The sequence below is a fragment of the Danio rerio genome, chromosome 3 (assembly GCF_049306965.1).
Source record: "Danio rerio strain Tuebingen ecotype United States chromosome 3, GRCz12tu, whole genome shotgun sequence".
Lineage (NCBI taxonomy): Eukaryota > Metazoa > Chordata > Actinopteri > Cypriniformes > Danionidae > Danio > Danio rerio.
In genome coordinates, this window is record NC_133178.1 from 37573906 (window position 1) to 37592318 (window position 18413).

The window sequence follows — 18413 nt, forward strand, 5'->3', positions numbered from 1 at the left end:
GAATTAAATATTTTAATAATTAAAATTTTTTCATGTATTTAAATAAAAAAAATCTCAAAATCGTTAATAATTTAATTTATAATTGAATGTAATTTTAATCATAAAAAACGTAAATACTGGTCTTTGCTAACTGTTTAAGACCCTATAGTATATGGGATGTAGAATAAGAAGAACCATGCAGAGTGACAGCATCTTCATACAGGTGGTGATGTTGCTGTCTCTTTAAGAATTTGGCTTGTTGAGACGTTATAGTAGTGTTTGTTACTGAGGCGGTCGGTCGAGTATGCTGGCTGTTTACAAAGAACTTCGCACGCTTTTCAAAGAAAAGTCTATTTTCGAGTCCACATTTTTCAGGTAAGAATTGTATTAAAGATGTATTTTCAGTCTCATTTTTACATGTGAAGCCGTGTTCTGTTGATTTTGTCTGACTCTCGGGTCTCGGCTTTCCCCCGCTTTAAGTACTCCGGGCTGGCTGGTGTACGTTGGCCTGTAGGATGGAGTTTGCTAAGATGTCTGCAGCTTATTAAAGAAGTTTATACAATATGATATCGAAGTCACCGAGGGACATAAGTTTATATAAGGTGAGTATTATATGCTGTTAGTTTTCTCGGTGTAAAAGCTCCCTTTATCGCTTACGTTACGTATTCGCGCCTTATATCTTACGTAACTGCTTTATTAATAAGTGTTGCCACGGCGGAATATAATCGCAACCCAGATAGCAAAATACACTCGGGCCAGTTGCGGCTAGATTCTCGCCTGCCCGAGTCCGTCTGCTGTATCGTTAACGTTACTTGGGCCAGATGCGGCGGCAGAAGCGAGCCGACGCTGCCGTAACCGTGCACCGGAATCGGGCCGTGAGTAATGTGCGGTGTGGCCCGGAGCTGGCGCGACTAAAGTCTTCATATACCTTGATATAAAACCTTTTGTTATTAATACTGGAAATTTGTAATTATCGATAATGTTTTATATTTTGAGGCCATTTTCTAGCCACGGTTGACCGAGGAAATGTAATTGTAGACGGTTATACACCGCCATTTTGTGAAGCAAAATCACAATTTTGTCACCGGCAATGCGACTGATTATGTAACGTAAACGTGGCTAGTTACAAACGTGGCGTGTGTATGCTTGTACTTATCTTCGTTTCAGTGTCTAAGTTATATTAATGTTGAGGAGTGTCCACAAACTCTCATGTCCAGAATTGTTGGTGCTTTAATATCGTTTAACGTTATACTTATGTTAATGTAGAATAATTATTAACATACCACGTTGTATAAATCGACGTTTTAAATTATTTGTTCTTTAATGTAATAATTTGTCTTATCTGTTCTGAAACTGGTAACTTACCTTGAGCTATTTTACCTATTTTATTAATATCTCAAAATAAATAAATAGTTATTGCTTTATCTTATTGCTTTCCAGAAGTTTATGAAGTTTCCAATTGTATTTCAGGACAAGATTGAACAACATAATGTAGGCTAACAGCATCAGACCAATGAAGGCATGTCATATGAAAGCATGGCTCAGTTACAAGATGTAAGTATGTCTCATTATCTATACCATGGTTTTAATGGCTTACATACTATTTTAAATTTGTAGGTTTTTACTTACAAACAACAATAAATGTACACCTACGTGTTTAAAATTATTTTCTAGGTATTCATCGAAAGATGAGAGATCAACTGAAGAATGCTATGGACCTGACTCTAAGGTACTCTTTCTAAACTTTCTCCACTTGATTAATATTATTAAATTCTAGCTTTGTATGGATTCCTTCATATTTGTTTGTATGCCACATCTTATGTTCCAGGAATTGATTTTACAGCAGCACTTCTCATGTTGCCAGCCTTGTTAAGCGAGACACTTCAACATTTCGTTGTGCTCCGGTTCGTATGTTGTTTTCTGTTTAGTATATGCTGTGATAAATGCATTTTATAATTCTTGATATTCTTTATATTAGGATGACGCAGTGGGTAGTGCTGTCACCTTACAGCAAGAAGGTCGCTGGTTCGAGCCTCGGCTGGGTCAGTTGGCATTTGTGTGAGGAGTTTGCATATTCTTACAGTGTTTGTGAGGGTTTCCTCCAAGTGCTCCGGTTTCCCCACAAGTCCAAAGACATGCGCTATAGCTAAATTTGGTAAGCTTATTTGTCTGTAGTGTATAAATGTGTGTGTGAATAAGTGTGTCTGGATGTTTCGTAATACTGGGTTGCAGCTAGAAGGGCATCTGCTGCATAAAACATATGCTGGATAAGTTGGTGGTTCATTCCACTGTGGCAACCCCAGATTAATAAAGGGACTAAGCCAAAAAGAAATTGAATGAATGAATGAAATTTATATTAGTCTTTTAATCTGTGATACTTTTTTTTTTTAATCAGTGAATATTAATTATTTTACTTTCTATGCATGTTGATTTTCTCTTCATCAGTGATAGAGTGACTGATATTAATGTAATTATTGCTTTGTCATTTACAGTGAACCATCTTCACCACATCCAACAGTTCAAGTACAGGAGGAGGCCACCGACTGGACAACTGTGTTAACAAGACGAGTCACGGCAGTCTTCAGAGTTGATGGGATTGTGATTGGCCGGGCTAATGATGTGGACGAATATACATTTTTGACATATCCATCTTACTAGAAGAACACCTTGATGTTTCTGCAGTGGAATGTTTTGAATGAACGGTGGACGGTGACAAGCCTGGATCTACTCCAGTTACCAAAGTGATCAACCTTGTTTTTTGTTTCTCTACATGCTCAATCATAAAGTTAATCCAGCACACTGCTCTCATTCATGCATAAAGCAAAATTTTTAAATAACTTGTGGTCCTAATGATCCAGATATGAGTGCTTTACATGTCATGTTTATCAAAAGCATAAACACATATTGTGTTACAACTAATTACAACTCCACTTGAGGATGATGAGGAGTAATCTACTGATGTTGAGGAAGAGGCTACTGATGTATTTGGTTTTCTGCACTGTTGAAGCAATTTATAGAGAAAAATTGCCTTCATTCTGAAATACAGAGAAAATTTTGATGACAAATTATTTATTATGACTGAGTATTCTGACTCAAGACAAATACTTTGGACTTTATAAAGTGAAGTACTTGATGTAGCCTGTGTAATGTGTTTATAAATCTTAAACAGTATTCTTGTGGTCTTTGTATTAAGGGTAGATTATATACTGTACAGTGAGTGAACAGTTTTTATTTGTTATCTAAATTGTTCTTTTTACTGTTTTACATGTCTGCTTTATACTTGCTGTGTAATTTTATTCCTTAACACATTCAGTTGTGAGTTGTAATGAAATATTTCTACATTAATAAATAAAAATGGACATCTGCGAACCAAAATATTTAATTTATTTATTTATTTGTGCATGCAGTTACCAAAGGATCAAAATGCCTGGGTCAGTACCCTGAAAATGCTATATAATATAAAAAGGTACATTTTTGTACCTTCGGTGGGGGTACAAAATTGTCCCTTAAAGGGTACAAATGTAGAAGGTACAATTTTGTACCTTCAAAAAGAGGTACAAATTTGTACCCTTAAGGGTACCACCCCAGTGACGGGCCATTTGTACCCTAAAAGGTACAATTTTGTACCTTTTTTCCTGAGAGTGTAGGCAAAGCATACACAACATACTAATAGAGAATCAAGGATTACTCTAATGAGAAATAGAAAAAATACTATAGAAACAAATTCTATTTTCTACACTCTCCAGGACACCGGCCCTCCAGGACCGAGTTTGGAAACCCGTGGTATATATTAAATTGAAAACAAACAAAAAAATTATGAACAAAAATCAAAATGTTCAATTTCATTAATTTATTTTCTTGTCGGCTTAGTCCCTTTATTAATCTGGTGTCGCCAGAGCGGAATGAACTGCCACAAAATGTTTGTAAATGTAATTATTTATAAAGATTTATGATGTACATTTCACAGATTTCTCTATAGACATGCTTGTTAAGTATGGCAATCCCTTTTGTTTAAGCTGGTTTTGACAGAAAAAAAGTCACATCACTGGTCAGTATTGGACTTTCATTCCATAAATGTTATATTTTCAGCAAATAAGATTTTGTTTAAAAGGGGGTTTTTGTTTAAAGGGGGGGGGGGGGGGGGGCTAATTGGGGTGAATGTGAAAAGAATGTCAAGTGTGTCAAATAGGAGTGCTAATGCCCTCTATTACACACATTTAGGGGAATAGGGAAGAGAAAAATTCTATGAATTCTGCAGTCATAAACTAATCCTCTACTTGTTCCAAACATTTGCTCACATTTCTGTTAAACAGAAAAGATATACTGAAGATTACTGAAAAAACATGACTTTTATAGTATTTTTTGTTCCTACTATGAATGTCAGTAACATTATTCAGTCCATCTTGTTTTGTGTTCAACAGAAAGAAAAGTCTTCAGTAAAGTTTAGAACCTCTTGAGTGTTAAGATATTTTTTTGGGTCATTTAATTGGTCTATAGGTGACGCAGTGGCGCAGAAGGTCTCCTCACAGCAAGAAGGTCGCAGGTTCAATCCTCGGCTCGGTCAGTTGAAGTTTCTTTGTTGAGTTTGCATGTTCTCTCCATGTTGGCGTGGGTTGCCTCCGGGCGCTCCGGTTTCCCCCACAGTCCAAAGACATGTGGTAGAGGTGAATTGGGTAAGCTAAATTGTCCGTAGTGTATGTGTGTGAAGGAGTGTGTGTGAATGTTTCCAAGAGATGGGTTGCAGCTGGAAGGGCATCCGCTGCGTAAAAACGTGCTAAATAAGTTGGCAGTTCATTCCGCTGTGGCAACCCCAGATTAATAAAGGGACTAAGCCGAAAAGAAAATGAATTAATTAATAATTGGGCTATATGCACACTGACTTTTAATTTTCAGCCAGGCAGCCAAAGGGCTTCCGTTAAACTGTCTTTCTATTACAAAATTGTCAAATATAAGATCTGATTTCATTAAAAAAAGCGATCTTCACTGCCTGTTAGATATGATATAAAGTGGGTCTCAGATCGGACAAGAAGCACTGCATTAGATTCCATTTCCCCCCACCATGTCTTTATAATATGTCAGTTTATTTTACCCCAGTATTTTCAATGGAATTTCTGTGCTAGCCTGTTGCTACTGACGGAGTTGGTGGTTACAACAGTCTTTCATCTAGTTTTACCCTTGAACAACTAAATCAGGGGTCACCAATCCTGGTCCTGGAGGGCTGGGGTCCCTGCAAGGTTTAGCTCCATCTTGGCTCAACACACCTGCCTGGATGTTTCAAGTATACCTACTAAGACCTTGATTAGCTTGTTCAGGTGTATTTGATTAGGGTTGGAGCTAAAATCTGCAGGACACCGGCCCTCCAAGAACAAGTTTGGTGACCACTGGACTAAATGATTGCTTAAGTCTATTTAACTGAATGTGTTGTAATTACATTATGACATGGATGCTGGAAAAAACAACCTTGTGAAATTGAAAATAGTCACATTAACCTTTCACCGGTAGTTTATCGTTGGCTTTAAAACTCCAGCTGTCCATAAAGCCCATTCAAACTGATTACCATCAAAACCGGTAAATGCCAAATAAATATATAATATTACTTTAATTAATAAAACTATATTACTTTTTCTTAACACTTAGCAAAATAGCTGAATTTAATTCAGCTATGAGTGGAAATATGAGTGAATATGCATAAACACACAACAAAACAAATTAATTACTTAATGAATAAAAACACATTGGTGAATGTGTGGAAGCATACACAAAAACACCTAGACAACTTTTAGATAACTACATCTTTATATTAATTTATTTAGTTTCAACATACAGAACAACATGAATAATCACTCTGTCCCAAGAGCATTTATTTTTACAAAAGCCTTATGTACAGATAGAAAACATCCCAGTGACACATAAATAAGTCTATATGTAGCAAACAGACAGTTAAATAAACACTGTCAGGTTCTGGTGTACATAAATTTGATTATTGGCACGTCTACAGAGGAGACATGATTAAAAGAAAACTCCTCTTTAATTCATATTTCTCCTATTCGAAAGACCACGTCAAAGTCAGGCACAGAGATCAATTTCTGCTGGCATGCATTGTCCTGGCAGGAAATAAATTAATTCTTTGGAGAAATATATGTATATACCAAAAAGTCATAAATACAATGTTCTGTCATGAAACTCTATCCACTTGTTAAGTTGTGATGTAGGAAATACTGTTTCCGGGTCCAAGCCCCTACTCATTTGAACTAAGAAAATATTATATGGCCACTTTTTAGTCCTATCACACATTAAAGGGAATTTTATATCAAATCATGCTGTACACAACCATCTCTGGACTTTCTGCATTACAAATACCAACATTTTACCAATTTATAAAAATGTATTACTTTTAGGCCAACGGATATTAGGTATGGATATTTATGTATTGTGATTGCGATATAATCGAAGGTATTATATCATTTTGTAAATGTTTTTTATTATTATTTGTCGAGTCTCCCCATACAGTTTGATAGAGTGCTTGGACCCGTAAGCTGATTTGCAAGACGTCACACTTAACAGGCGGATTGGGCAGGCCCATAAGTTCTATGTTTCCAACTGCATGATTGGTTGCTGTCCCTTCATCAGCCAATGAGCTTGATCCTCAATATTTAAATACCTCAGTGTCATTTACATTAGCATTCTGCCATGCATTTACTTCTACCATCCTCCACCTGTGTATGGATCTGCTATAGGAGGTTTATGTATGTTATGTTTGCAGCAGAAGCGTTTTACATTCTCAGACAGTATATGTTTGTGAAAATACTGGCAGTATAGACCATTTTAAGGGATGCAAACAAAAGCAATGGTCTTATTGTATTTCCTGTTTTACATTTTTCATTTCTATAGCTTCAGAGAATCCAAAAAGAGCCACATATTGATAATGTTATGGCAGCTGTTTTAACATTAAGTTATGATTAAATTGCCTCTTGTTACAGTTATGAAATAATTTGATAAGCAGGAAATGTTCATGGGCCAATGACATGACCACATTGAAATGGTCTAGAAGTACAAGCTCTGCACCAATAATCATTGATTACAAACGTTTCCATATACATATAACTATACTCTCTTCAAACGTTGTCATGACAGAACTGAATATATCAGAGGGCATTGTCATATAACTTAAAACACACACAGACACAAATACAGACACCCTTTCTCCTTAAAAGTGCAATTACTGGATTGATTAGATGCCTTTTAAAAACAAGAAACTGGATTATATTGAATATTATGCCCCTAATTTATTGCAATAACAGAATAATTTCAATAAAATGTGACCATAGACCACAAAACTAGTCATAAGTGTCAAAATTTAGGAAGAAAAAATAAGACCTGAAAGTTAAATAAATACGTTTGCATATGGTTTGTAAAGAAAAGACAATATTTGGCAGAGATACAACTATTTGAAAATCTGGAATATGTTAAAAAATATAAATACAATGTAAAACAAATCTATAATTTGACCCATATGTAGATTTTACTATTGCTAAAAAACCATGCATGCAACATATGACTGGTTAAGTCATCAACGATCACTTACATGGTTCAATATTACATCCTTTTATAGTAAAGTGTTCTGAGATGAAAACCATAGCAACATACGGATGATCTTTGAAATATTAACAAACACTGGATATGAAATGTGCAGATGAAACATTCTAAAAAAATAAAGACATATGAACAGAAAAAAGAGTGTTCTGTGTTCATCTCTCATCCTCATACATAAAACACACCAGTCAAACTTGTGGAAAAAGAAACCCAATCATCAATGCACTTATAGGAAGCGAGCATTTTATCCTGGGTAATAGAATTTAGAATAAAAGCTGCATTTTAAAATATTAAAAACGATAAATCTCTCTAAAGCTGTTTGCATGTATGCACTGAGTCAGCTGTGTGGTTAATCTTTCCTGAAATGTTTTGATCCAAGGCCTTTTTATAATTCACGTTATTATTATTGCACTCTTGTCCTCTTACTTTCCTCTTCTGCATTCCTCATCTCTTCTCATCTCCCGGTATGAAATAGGGGTTTTCATGACCCACCAGATAAGAGTACCGTGTAGGGTTCGGGTCTTTAAAGGTTCTCATGCTATCTGAAGTGAGATCATACGAGCCCGTCTAAGGAAGAAATGAAAGGTCATATTAGCCACACAATCAAAAACACAACAATCCATAAATCATAAAAGTCTCTTTTTACAATACCAGCATGCAGGACAAATCACAAAACACTGCTTAAAAAAATCCATGCAAAGCTTATGATGGCATGCAAAAAGTCCAAAACAGATCAAAATCAAGATGTCATGCAGAGAATAATAGCAATTTACTGCAGAACCAGAATGTATGTAGTGGTGGTAAGTCCATCAATCACACAGAGAAAGGAAGAAAATAGAGGAATATTCCTTACAGGTTAAATACAGCTTAAAGGGACAGTTCACTAAAATTAGAAAATCTGGACCTTTTTTACCGACCAATCTCCTGCGGAAAAACTGATTGACAGGTGGTAGTTTGTGTGCAACTTATCTTTATTTATTTATGATTTGTTTATGGGTAAAAAAGACCATGAGAGTCAGGTAGCTGAAACGGTAGGCTACAAAAATTCATTTGTTCAGAATTAATTCATTATTCATGAATAATTAATTCACCTCTGCCTATGACGACGATGCCATCGTCCATCGGAATGTTTCACATTAGACATCGTATGATGCCAAATTGGTCAACGTCACCCAACCCTAGTTTTTATAAGAATTTACAAGTTGAAACTTGAGGATTACAGTTGAAACACTAAAGTCACTTGGAATGTTTGAATATATATATATATATATATATATATATATATATATATATATATATATATATATATATATATATATATATATATATATATATCTTGTTACCTTATAATTATAAGGTTCTATCTGAATTTTTTGTCAAAATTGAGATATTGACATTCTTATCAAATGATAACTTATTAACATTATAGGATGTTTTTTATAAGTTGTTTACATTTTAATGTTTACATGTTTTTTCTTTTGGAGAAAGTCTTATTTGTTGCATTTCAGCGTGGATAAAAGCAGTTTTTAATTTTTAAAAATTCATTTTAAGGTCAAAATTATTAGCCCCTTTAAGCTATAATTTTTTTGATAGTCTACAGAACAAACCATCGTTATACAATAACTTGCCTAATTACCCTAACCTGCCTAGTTAACCTAATTAACCTAGTTAAGCCTTTAAATGTCACTTTAAGCTGTATAGAAGTGTCTTGAAAAATATCTAGTAAAATATTATGTACTGTCATCATGGCAAAGATAAAATAAATCAGTTATTAGAGATGAGTTATTAAAACTATTATGTTTAGAAATGTGCTGAAAAAAAATCTTCTCCCCATTAAACAGAAATTGGGGAAAAAATAAACAGGGGGCTAATAAATCTGACTTCAACTGATATATATATATATATATATATATATATATATATATATATATATATATATATATATATATATATATATGTATCGTTTCAAGACCGGTGCTGTTTATGGAGGACGAGGGGAAAAATTTTGTATTCATCAAAAATATCGTAATTTATGTTCTGAAGATGATAGCAGGTCACAGGAGTTTGGAATGACATGAAGATAAATAATTAATAACAGAATTTTCCTTTATAGGTGAACTGTCTTTAATTGAATCACTCTCAGGCCATCCAAGATGTTTTTTTTTCTGTAGTAGAACTTTTTTTTTTTGGCTAGTTTCTTTTTTTATGTGGTCCTTATTAAATTCATAAAATGTAAGTCGGTGGCCACCAACACCTCATTTTTAGGTGAACTATCCTTTTAATTTAATAACTCTCAGGCCATCCAATATCTTTTTTTTTCTTTGTTGTTTTATTATCATTTATTTTGTTCTTGGTAAATTCATAAAATGCAAGTCAGTGCAGTCCACCAGCACATTGAAAAAAACAACAAAACAAAAACATATACAAGCAAAACTAAATGAAGGTTCCAGATGACACATCAATTCCTCATGGTATGAAATGATTGATCTGAAGTTTTTGAATTTATGGTTATTGAAATGGCTATTATTTCATTTATTTTATTTATCATTATTATTTCAAAAATTTCCCTTTATAAGACATCAATGTTTCACCAGGAACCAAGGGTATTCCATTTGTCCCCCCTATTTTGTTGTCGCAGATTTTGCAGATAAATATCATGCTCATCTTTGATTGCATTTTACAGATAACCAAGAGCCAGGACTTCAACGAAGTTACCATTTATGTTAAGAATTGGTAAGCGTGATGTTTTTTACTGAAGACAAAAAGTTGCCTATATCTTGAATGATGTGAGAGCAAATTAACATCCAATTTGTACTTTCGTCTGATCTATCACTTCATGTCATAGTTGATGTTGCACGTGTTATTTTGGTAACATCTGTGCTGCAGAAAGTGCTCACTTAACTTTAAGTTGTATTTAACTCAGAACATGGGCACCAAATTCCCCATTAAGGCAAGTCAGTTCACTTGGTGGCCATATTCAGAACAGCCATTTAGTGTTTTAATGTATTGTTTTACTAACACAATTGTCTCTTTTTTACTACAGAATTACAGCCCATACAGTATGTTGTGCATTCATATATATCCAAGTCTGTCTCTGCCTTGACGCAAAAGAACACACATTAACAGCCCATGTTTTTTCCATCGAGTCGGTGACTTACCTTTCCTCCAATCTTCTAGTGTTTGGAGTGAGGAGGAATCATGTCGGGACACAAACATACACAACGACCACGATACGTGCACAAACATACACAGAGAGAGGTTTTTTATGAGCTAACTTGAATATCCATTATGTATGCTAAAATGAACATTTAAAAACAATAAAGTTTTAAAATCTACTTATAAATAGTTGTATGTACATGTATGTCATTACTATTGTCTTAGCTTCACACTAAAATAATGTTTCACACAAGCAATAGGCCCTCTTTACAGTTTGAGTGGCCTTGTTGAGATTCATCTACTTAACGAAGTTCAGTCAATCACTCAATGTAATCATTGATTCAGTTAGAAGGAGATTGTTAGCAGAGTTCAGCTTGACAGACGGAGTAAAGATTTGGAGATGAGCTTGAGTCTGATTGAACATTATGTTTAGGATTTGTTAGTGGTGTTACTATGTTAGTATGTGTCTATCCTGAAGCTGCTTGCATGTTTAAAATACATGAAGGGTTTTTTAATACTTGAATAAATTGAACTGTAACTTACAGTGAGTTCATTTCTACAATTAAAAAACATGTAGAATTATAAGCACTATAAAAAGTCAAAGTAAAAATTGTATATTAAAATTATATATATATATATATATATATATATATATATATATATATATATATGATTTTTTATTCAATTTATATCTTCATACTGATCATAAACATTTGGGGTCAACAAACTGTATTTTACATAAAAAAAATACAGTATACGCAATAATGTGTATGTATAAGTAATCACTTTTTTGTTTATCTAGATCAGGGGTGCTCAATCCTGTTCCTGGAGATCTACCTTCATGTACAGTTTAGCGCCTACCCTGATCACACCCACCTGAACCAATTAATTAGGACCTGAAATCCACTTGATAATTACAGACAGGTGTGTTTGATAAGGGTTGCAACTGAAATCTGCAGGAAGGTAGATCTCCAGGAACAGGATTGGCCAACCCTGATCTAGATTCATAATTTATTGTTTTGCGTTTGTATTTATTCATCCATTCAATTTCTTTCGGCTTAGTCCCATTAATCTGGGGTCGTCACAATGGAATGAACTCCCAACTTATCCAGCATATGTACGCTTACGGCTGCAACCCATCACTGGGAAACATCCATCCACACTCATTCACACACATACACTATGGACAATTTAGCCTACTCAATTCACCTGTACCACATGTTTGTGGACTTGTGGGGGAAACCGGAGGACCCGGAGGAAACCCACGTGAACATGGAGAGAACATGCGAACTCCGCACAGAAGCGCCAACTGACTCATGTGTTTAAATTAGTATTTTTATTTTATTAAAAAAAATTATGATTATATAACTTGTCCAAGTGACATGTTTGTTAATCTTTCAGAGTAAGGGTTTGTTACAACAGTTACAGCAGATTTGGTCTATCTTTGAGCAATCGTGAGCTACAGTATAATCAAAAGAGAAATTTAGTGTCATGAATTTCTTCCAAGTTAGAAATTAAATATTGTCCTTTACGTCATTTCTTTTGCATAAAATAATAAAAAGTGTCTAAAATGTGTTATCAATGTTGAAAAAAGTTATTCTGCTTAATATTTTAATAGCAAACTGACCCCAAACTTGAGAATGATCTTAATAATTCTTTTATAACATGATTAAATAAAACTAAACTTAATTTCACTTACTAATATATAACACTGAATGACAAAATCAGTCCAGACTATTTTTGGCAATAGTCAAAAGAGCATTGAATGGGTCAAAATTCTATGTTTTTTTTTTTCTTTTATGCCAAAAATTCTTAGAATATTAAGAAAGATCATGTTTTATGAAGATATTTTTAAAAAGTGGTTGCTTAAAAGGTGGTTGTCTCAACATTTAGAATTTTTTTCAACCCTCAGATTCCAGATTTTGAATAGTATCTCAGTCAAATATTGTCCTATCATAACAAACCATACATCAATACACAATTCATAAAGCCTCAATTTCAAAATAAGTGACAATTTTTCCCCAGAGTCACAAATAAGCTTTCCATGAATGTGTGGTTTGTTAAGACAGAACAATATTTGTCCAAGATATGGAATATAAGTGTTCAAAAAATCCAAATACTGAGAAAATTGGCTATAAAATTGCCATTATTGCCTATGAATTGCAATTAAGTGCACTTATATACAATGTTTCTTTTTCATGTGACCTTTTCTTTATGTAATATCCTAATTATCTTTGGCATAATAGAAATTATGTACTTTACAATGTATTTTTGGATATTGCCAAAAATGTACCCATGCAACATAAGACTGCTTTTGCTCTCCAGGGTCACTTATTAATATTATCTTTATTAAATCTTTCAATAAATCATTATTTAAAAACTCACTGTAAGCTAAAGATAAGTACACCTAGAACCTTTAACAGATTTACATCTCTGAGGTTCTATTAAAAGGGGATTCTCACCAATCCATTACTGTGCCCTTTCCCTTTGCCCATCGCTTCAGACATCTCCAGACTGTTCCCAGAGACATCATGGCTGGAGGTGGATGTGAGAGTGGCACGGGGGATATGGCCGACCTCTTGAGAGGTCCAATGGGTCCGGTAGTCCCCAGCAGAGTAGGGGCTGCTGAAATAATTGATGTCTGGCTTCTTCCTGCAGAAAAATCAATAATACGCACACACAATGTCAACAAATGCACAGAAAGCACAGAAAACAAATGCAGAGACATTTAAATCTACCTCTCAAAAAATCTTACCTCTTGCAGATGTAGATGATAGCTACCACAATCACAATGAGCAGAAGACCCCCTAATACACAGGCCACCACCACCAGAGCCAACAGAGAGGCTGTGCAGAGAGACAGAAAGCATTAGACATACATACTGTACACATACAAAGTCATTGTTAAATGAACAAATGCCTCTAATGAATTGTGTAAATTAAAATAACTTTAACCCCATAATGCATTCAAGTTTTTTTATTTATTTATTTTTTGATCAGAGCTTCTTTTTCACATTAAAGGCATATTTTAAATAAAGGGAACACATTTTGCAAATGTTTTAATATCCTCAAAATATGTATGTTATTTTAATAATTTTAAGAGGTTTTTAATGCATTTTTTTTTTGTGTTTTGCCCTGTGGTCATTTTAAACCCATGGATTGTATATAGTAAATAAGGATTACCCATTTTTTCTATTATATTTGTGGCAAAAAAAATCTTAATATGCTTTTCTTTAAACTTATTTCAAGAGCTCACACTTGTGGTGACACTGGTGCTTGATAAAGCGTTTGGCATGCTGTCCTAGGAGAGCCCTGAGCTCAGAAGATCCTTGAGCCCAGGGGTCCCTCCTGTTTAATCAAGAAAGAGAGGGGAGTCTGAGCTCAGGTAGGTCTCAAAAACTCCCCTGAATTGAGCTAAGAAAAAGGGCAGGAGTCAGGGTGGACGGAGGGATTCTTCAAGACAAAGGCCTTGTTTACATTAATACATTTTAGTTTTAAAACGCATAAATTTTGCTACGGTTGCTCCCTCCGTCCACACTACCCCGAAGTTTTCATGCCCTGTTTTGGAAACGCTGGTGAGATTTTGGTTTTAAAACACTGCTGTTCTGTGTCATTGCGGATGGGGAGAAAAGGAGACATCTAAAAACTATCCGACTGGGGATTTTTCCTCAATATTAAGAGCCTAAAGTTCAGTCTTGCACACTTTCATCAAAAGATCCAACTTTACAAGTTTGACATGAAAAACAAGGTGGTTTAGGCAAGGAAATTGGGCTATTTATGAGTGTTTGGATTCATCTGATTGGAATATCATGCAAGACCAGCCGTGGTCAATCATAAGCACGTGATCCTTTCAAAAATAGGTTATAATTAAACTTCACTTATTTTTTGGGACTGGATTTTGTTGATAAAAAATGCTGACAAAAATATGCACACCAATGGTCATTGCAGCTAAAATTTCTCCATTAAAATAAGTTATTTTGCTTTGAGTTTGTTTTGTTAGGACATATTTTTTAAAAATTGTGCTGTCTGAACTATCAGAACATTAATTCCATTCAACCCAATGTTGTTAATACTGGTAATTCTTTGATTGCATGTTTTGCATGTAAAACAAATAAAGTCAATAATATATTCAAATAAAATGTCTCACCAGTAATGATTTGTTTTAAATTATTGTTTTATTATCATTTATTTTAAATGGTCTATGTGTTTTGTTTAAAATGTTATTAACATGATTAATATAAAATCACTAAATGTATTATTAATAAAAAGGTGAGAACATTGTCACTTGTAAACTTGTAAAAACATTTTTTTAAATTAGTCAATTTGAACAAGAATTTGCTGATCATAATCATTATTTTTTTAAAATATTTTTTACTTTTCTAACTGCCTCACCAAGAAAAAAAAATGGATTGCATTTTGTAACTCCTAATGTCGCTAACACACTCAATGCATTTTTCCTCAACACATCCATTAATTTCTAAAACGTTAACCTCTACCAAATGGTTGATATGTTGGTTTAAAATAAAAGTGCTGTAATTAATACATGTACAGTGAAAAGTCTCAAAATATGAAGTGTAAGACCAATTTTATATATATATATATATATATATATATATATATATATATATATATATATATATATATATATATATATATATATATATATATATAAAATCTACATAAAACATTTCTGAATACTACATCATCTTTACTTTTTGGAGTATGCCATAAAATATTTCAGATTCTCATTTAACATATTTTCTTTTTTCTTTCTTTTTTTTACAACAAAGTCAAAATCAAGTGTATTAGTGCAACAGGATTATGTTTGTTTGATTTATCTGTAAATCAACAATGCTGTGTGTTTAAACTATTATTTTAAACAATCATTCTTTAAAAGTCATTATTTAATGGCAATATTTAAAACAGTCAAAATATGGTCAACCATTTGGTAGAGCAGGAAGTTAAAGGAGTATAACAACACATTGTGGAATTGTGAAATAGTATTTTATAGTAACAATTTGAATGCATTGCGTAGGTCGTCATCTTAAAAAGCAAGAAATACTGTAATAAAATATATATATCTTACAGTCATTACAGTTGAATCCAGAATATCCAAACGAACATCTGTTTAAAGACAATAAATAAATATGATGAAGCATCTTCACATATATAAAACTGTTGCAATTTTCCCTTGACACAAGAGGGCAGTGTTTTCTCGTATAAATAATGAACACATTAGTTCAGTTCGCAACAGAAGACAACTGGAATTACTGAAACATCTTGTTTAAAGTATGACTGTGAGTATGTGGTTATTATTACTTATACAGTAGTCATCACAAAGTGGATCAAAACAGTTTTTCAATATCGCCCAAAGACTAAAGTGATTGATGTTCAATAGTTTTAGTCCAACTTTGATGAAAAATCCACTTTAAATGTTGACTATACCTAAACAAAAACTGCTATACTAATGTCTTATAGGTTGCCCTATATATTGACATCATGACTTTAACTTCAACTCGTCTAGACAGAAACAAACTTGACACTGGTGTGTATTAAAAAAAGAATGAAATTCTACTCACGGCACACATTTATTTTCATATGCTTTGGAGCCACTTGGGCAAGCTGTGAAAAAAAAAAGACAGAAAATAAACCGAATCAATTGGTGAAGAGAGTAGAGTACATTATAAACACTGATGTCCCCAGATCAGGATTAATATGTCTGTTGCCATGGCAGAAACCACGTCAAACTCAAAGGTCAGCAATGAATATTATATGCAAACATAAACATACATGGTAGCTCATGTGATTTTTTTTATGCAGTAATAAAAACTCACCACTGCAGCTTTTGATCTGGTAAGGACTGGGGATGTAACCAGTTACACAGGTACAGATGGCAGACCCATCTTTAGTATTACACACTGTAGTTTCGGTATCACAAGGAGGAGGATTTTGAGCACACAGACTAGTTTCTAGAAATAGACAATCATAAAGAAACAGAGCCCAGTATACATATATTAGATATTTCATCATAAGAATGCTTTCTCTGCCTACCATGCAACTAAAGGACTTGTAATGTAAAGTAATAGATTTATGTCCTAAAAAGCTACTGTAAATGGACAACAAAAGAAGCCATTGGTGTAATTCCTCGAAAACTGAGATGTATGTATCTGAAAGTTGATGTATGATTTGTTAGGAGAAAATTTGGCCGAGATACAACTACTTAAAGGCGAAGCAGTGGCGCAGTAGGTAGTGCTGTCGCCTCACAGCAAGAAGGTTGCTGGGTCGCTGGTTCGAGCCTCGGCTCAGTTAGCGTTTCAGTGAGGAGTTTGCATGTTCTCCCTGCCTTTGCATGGGTTTCCTCCAGGTGCTCCGGTTTCTCCCACACTCCAAAGACATGTGGTACAGGTGAATTGGGTAGGCTAAGTTGTCTGTAGTGTATGAGTGTGTGTGAGGATGTTTGTGTGGATGTTTCCCAGAGATGGGTTGCAGCTGGAAGGGCATCCACTGTGTAAAAACTTGCTGGATAAGTTGGCGGTTCATTCCGCTGTGGTGACCCCAGATTAATAAAGGGGAATGAATGACAACTATTTAAAAATCTAGAATCTGATGTTTAAAAAATCTAAATACTAAGAAAATCACTTTTGAAGGTATGCAAATTAAGTTCTTAGCGATGCATATTACTAATCAAAAATTGAGTTTTGAGATATTTGCCTTAGGAAATTAGCTTAATACTCTTTACTTAATATTCTAATGATTCTTGGCATAAAAGTAAAATCTATCATTTGAACTCAAACATTACAATGTTTTTAGCTTCAAACCAGTTTTTTATTATTCATTTTTGATTGTTATGTCAGCTTCTGAAATGTAATTTAAAAATTTAGAATGATTTTTATGTTATCTAAAGAGAAAAGTTTTGAGAAGTTGAGATAAACTATGGTTTTAGACGTTAAAATATCAAGCTATGACAGTTTTACTAATCTATGAAAAATGTACACATAAATATTTTAAATGGATCATGATGATGGTGAATCTGTTGTCCACATAGGATTTATTGTGAGTTAATGTCAAGGGGATAGTTCACATTAAAATTAAAATTTGTTATTTATCACCTCAAGTGGTTTCAAACGTTCCATCAAAATTAAAAACTACGGAAATATTTTTACAGCTTTCTTCCAAAATATCACTTTGTGTTCCACAGAAAAAGAAACTTATGAAGCTTTGAAACAAGAGTGAGTAAATGATGGAAGCATTTGTAATTTGTGTGAACTACCCTTTTAAGATATAAATAAATGTACTGTGGTGTAAAGATTGATCAATGTGAAAAACATGAGTATGTGCAGCTGTATTGTATTGCTTCACTATTTGGTATCAGCCAATGGTGGATTTTTTCAAGACACTCACCACTGTATTGTGCACCAGCAAGAATCCCACAATTTGTGTTATTGCACTGTTGTATAGCAGTAGTTATGGCAGATGAAACTGATTCCTGGGTGACTTGAGAGTTGGGCTCAAAAAGCATGTTAACTGTGGCCACTACACTGCCAGGCCTGGAAACATTTACAACGATTAGAAAATTTGAATACAATCTTTTAAGAGCTGTGTAAGAAATGTTTTAAGAGCCACTTACATCAATTTAATCACTGTACAGTTAATGTAGTTTTTCTGGTTACGCATGGCTCCATTTAC

At 33.9% G+C, this 18413-nt stretch overlaps 1 protein-coding gene and 1 long non-coding RNA gene across 11 annotated transcripts in view; one reads left to right on the forward strand and one right to left on the reverse strand.

Annotated features, from left to right (window-relative positions):
• Positions 1-248: 248 nt before the first annotated feature.
• Positions 249-3354, forward strand: LOC137490693 (uncharacterized). Its single transcript, XR_011010610.2, has 7 exons — positions 249-354; positions 460-581; positions 1450-1533; positions 1654-1708; positions 1808-1883; positions 1958-2134; positions 2472-3354. It is a non-coding gene; the product is annotated as an uncharacterized lncRNA (long non-coding RNA).
• A 2402-nt stretch (positions 3355-5756) lies between these two features.
• The window catches only part of si:ch211-198m17.1, a 40289-nt gene continuing 27632 nt past the window's right edge, over positions 5757-18413 (reverse strand). For 3 of the 10 annotated variants that reach the window (XM_073944821.1, XM_073944818.1, XM_068219287.2), the window contains exons 6-14: positions 18355-18413; positions 18129-18274; positions 16562-16696; positions 16307-16349; positions 15814-15851; positions 13484-13574; positions 13191-13380; positions 8664-8750; positions 5757-8139 (exon numbers count right to left, since the gene is read on the reverse strand). In XM_073944821.1, coding sequence (XP_073800922.1) covers positions 8709-8750; positions 13191-13380; positions 13484-13574; positions 15814-15851; positions 16307-16349; positions 16562-16696; positions 18129-18274; positions 18355-18413 — 744 coding nt within the window. In that variant the 3' untranslated portion in view covers positions 5757-8139; positions 8664-8708. Of the gene's footprint in view, positions 8140-8663; positions 8751-10730; positions 10746-13190; positions 13381-13483; positions 13575-15813; positions 15852-16306; positions 16350-16561; positions 16697-18128; positions 18275-18354 lie in introns of all 10 variants that reach the window. The other 7 variants (XM_073944819.1, XM_009299668.5, XM_005164163.6 and 4 more) reach the window with 3 other exon arrangements.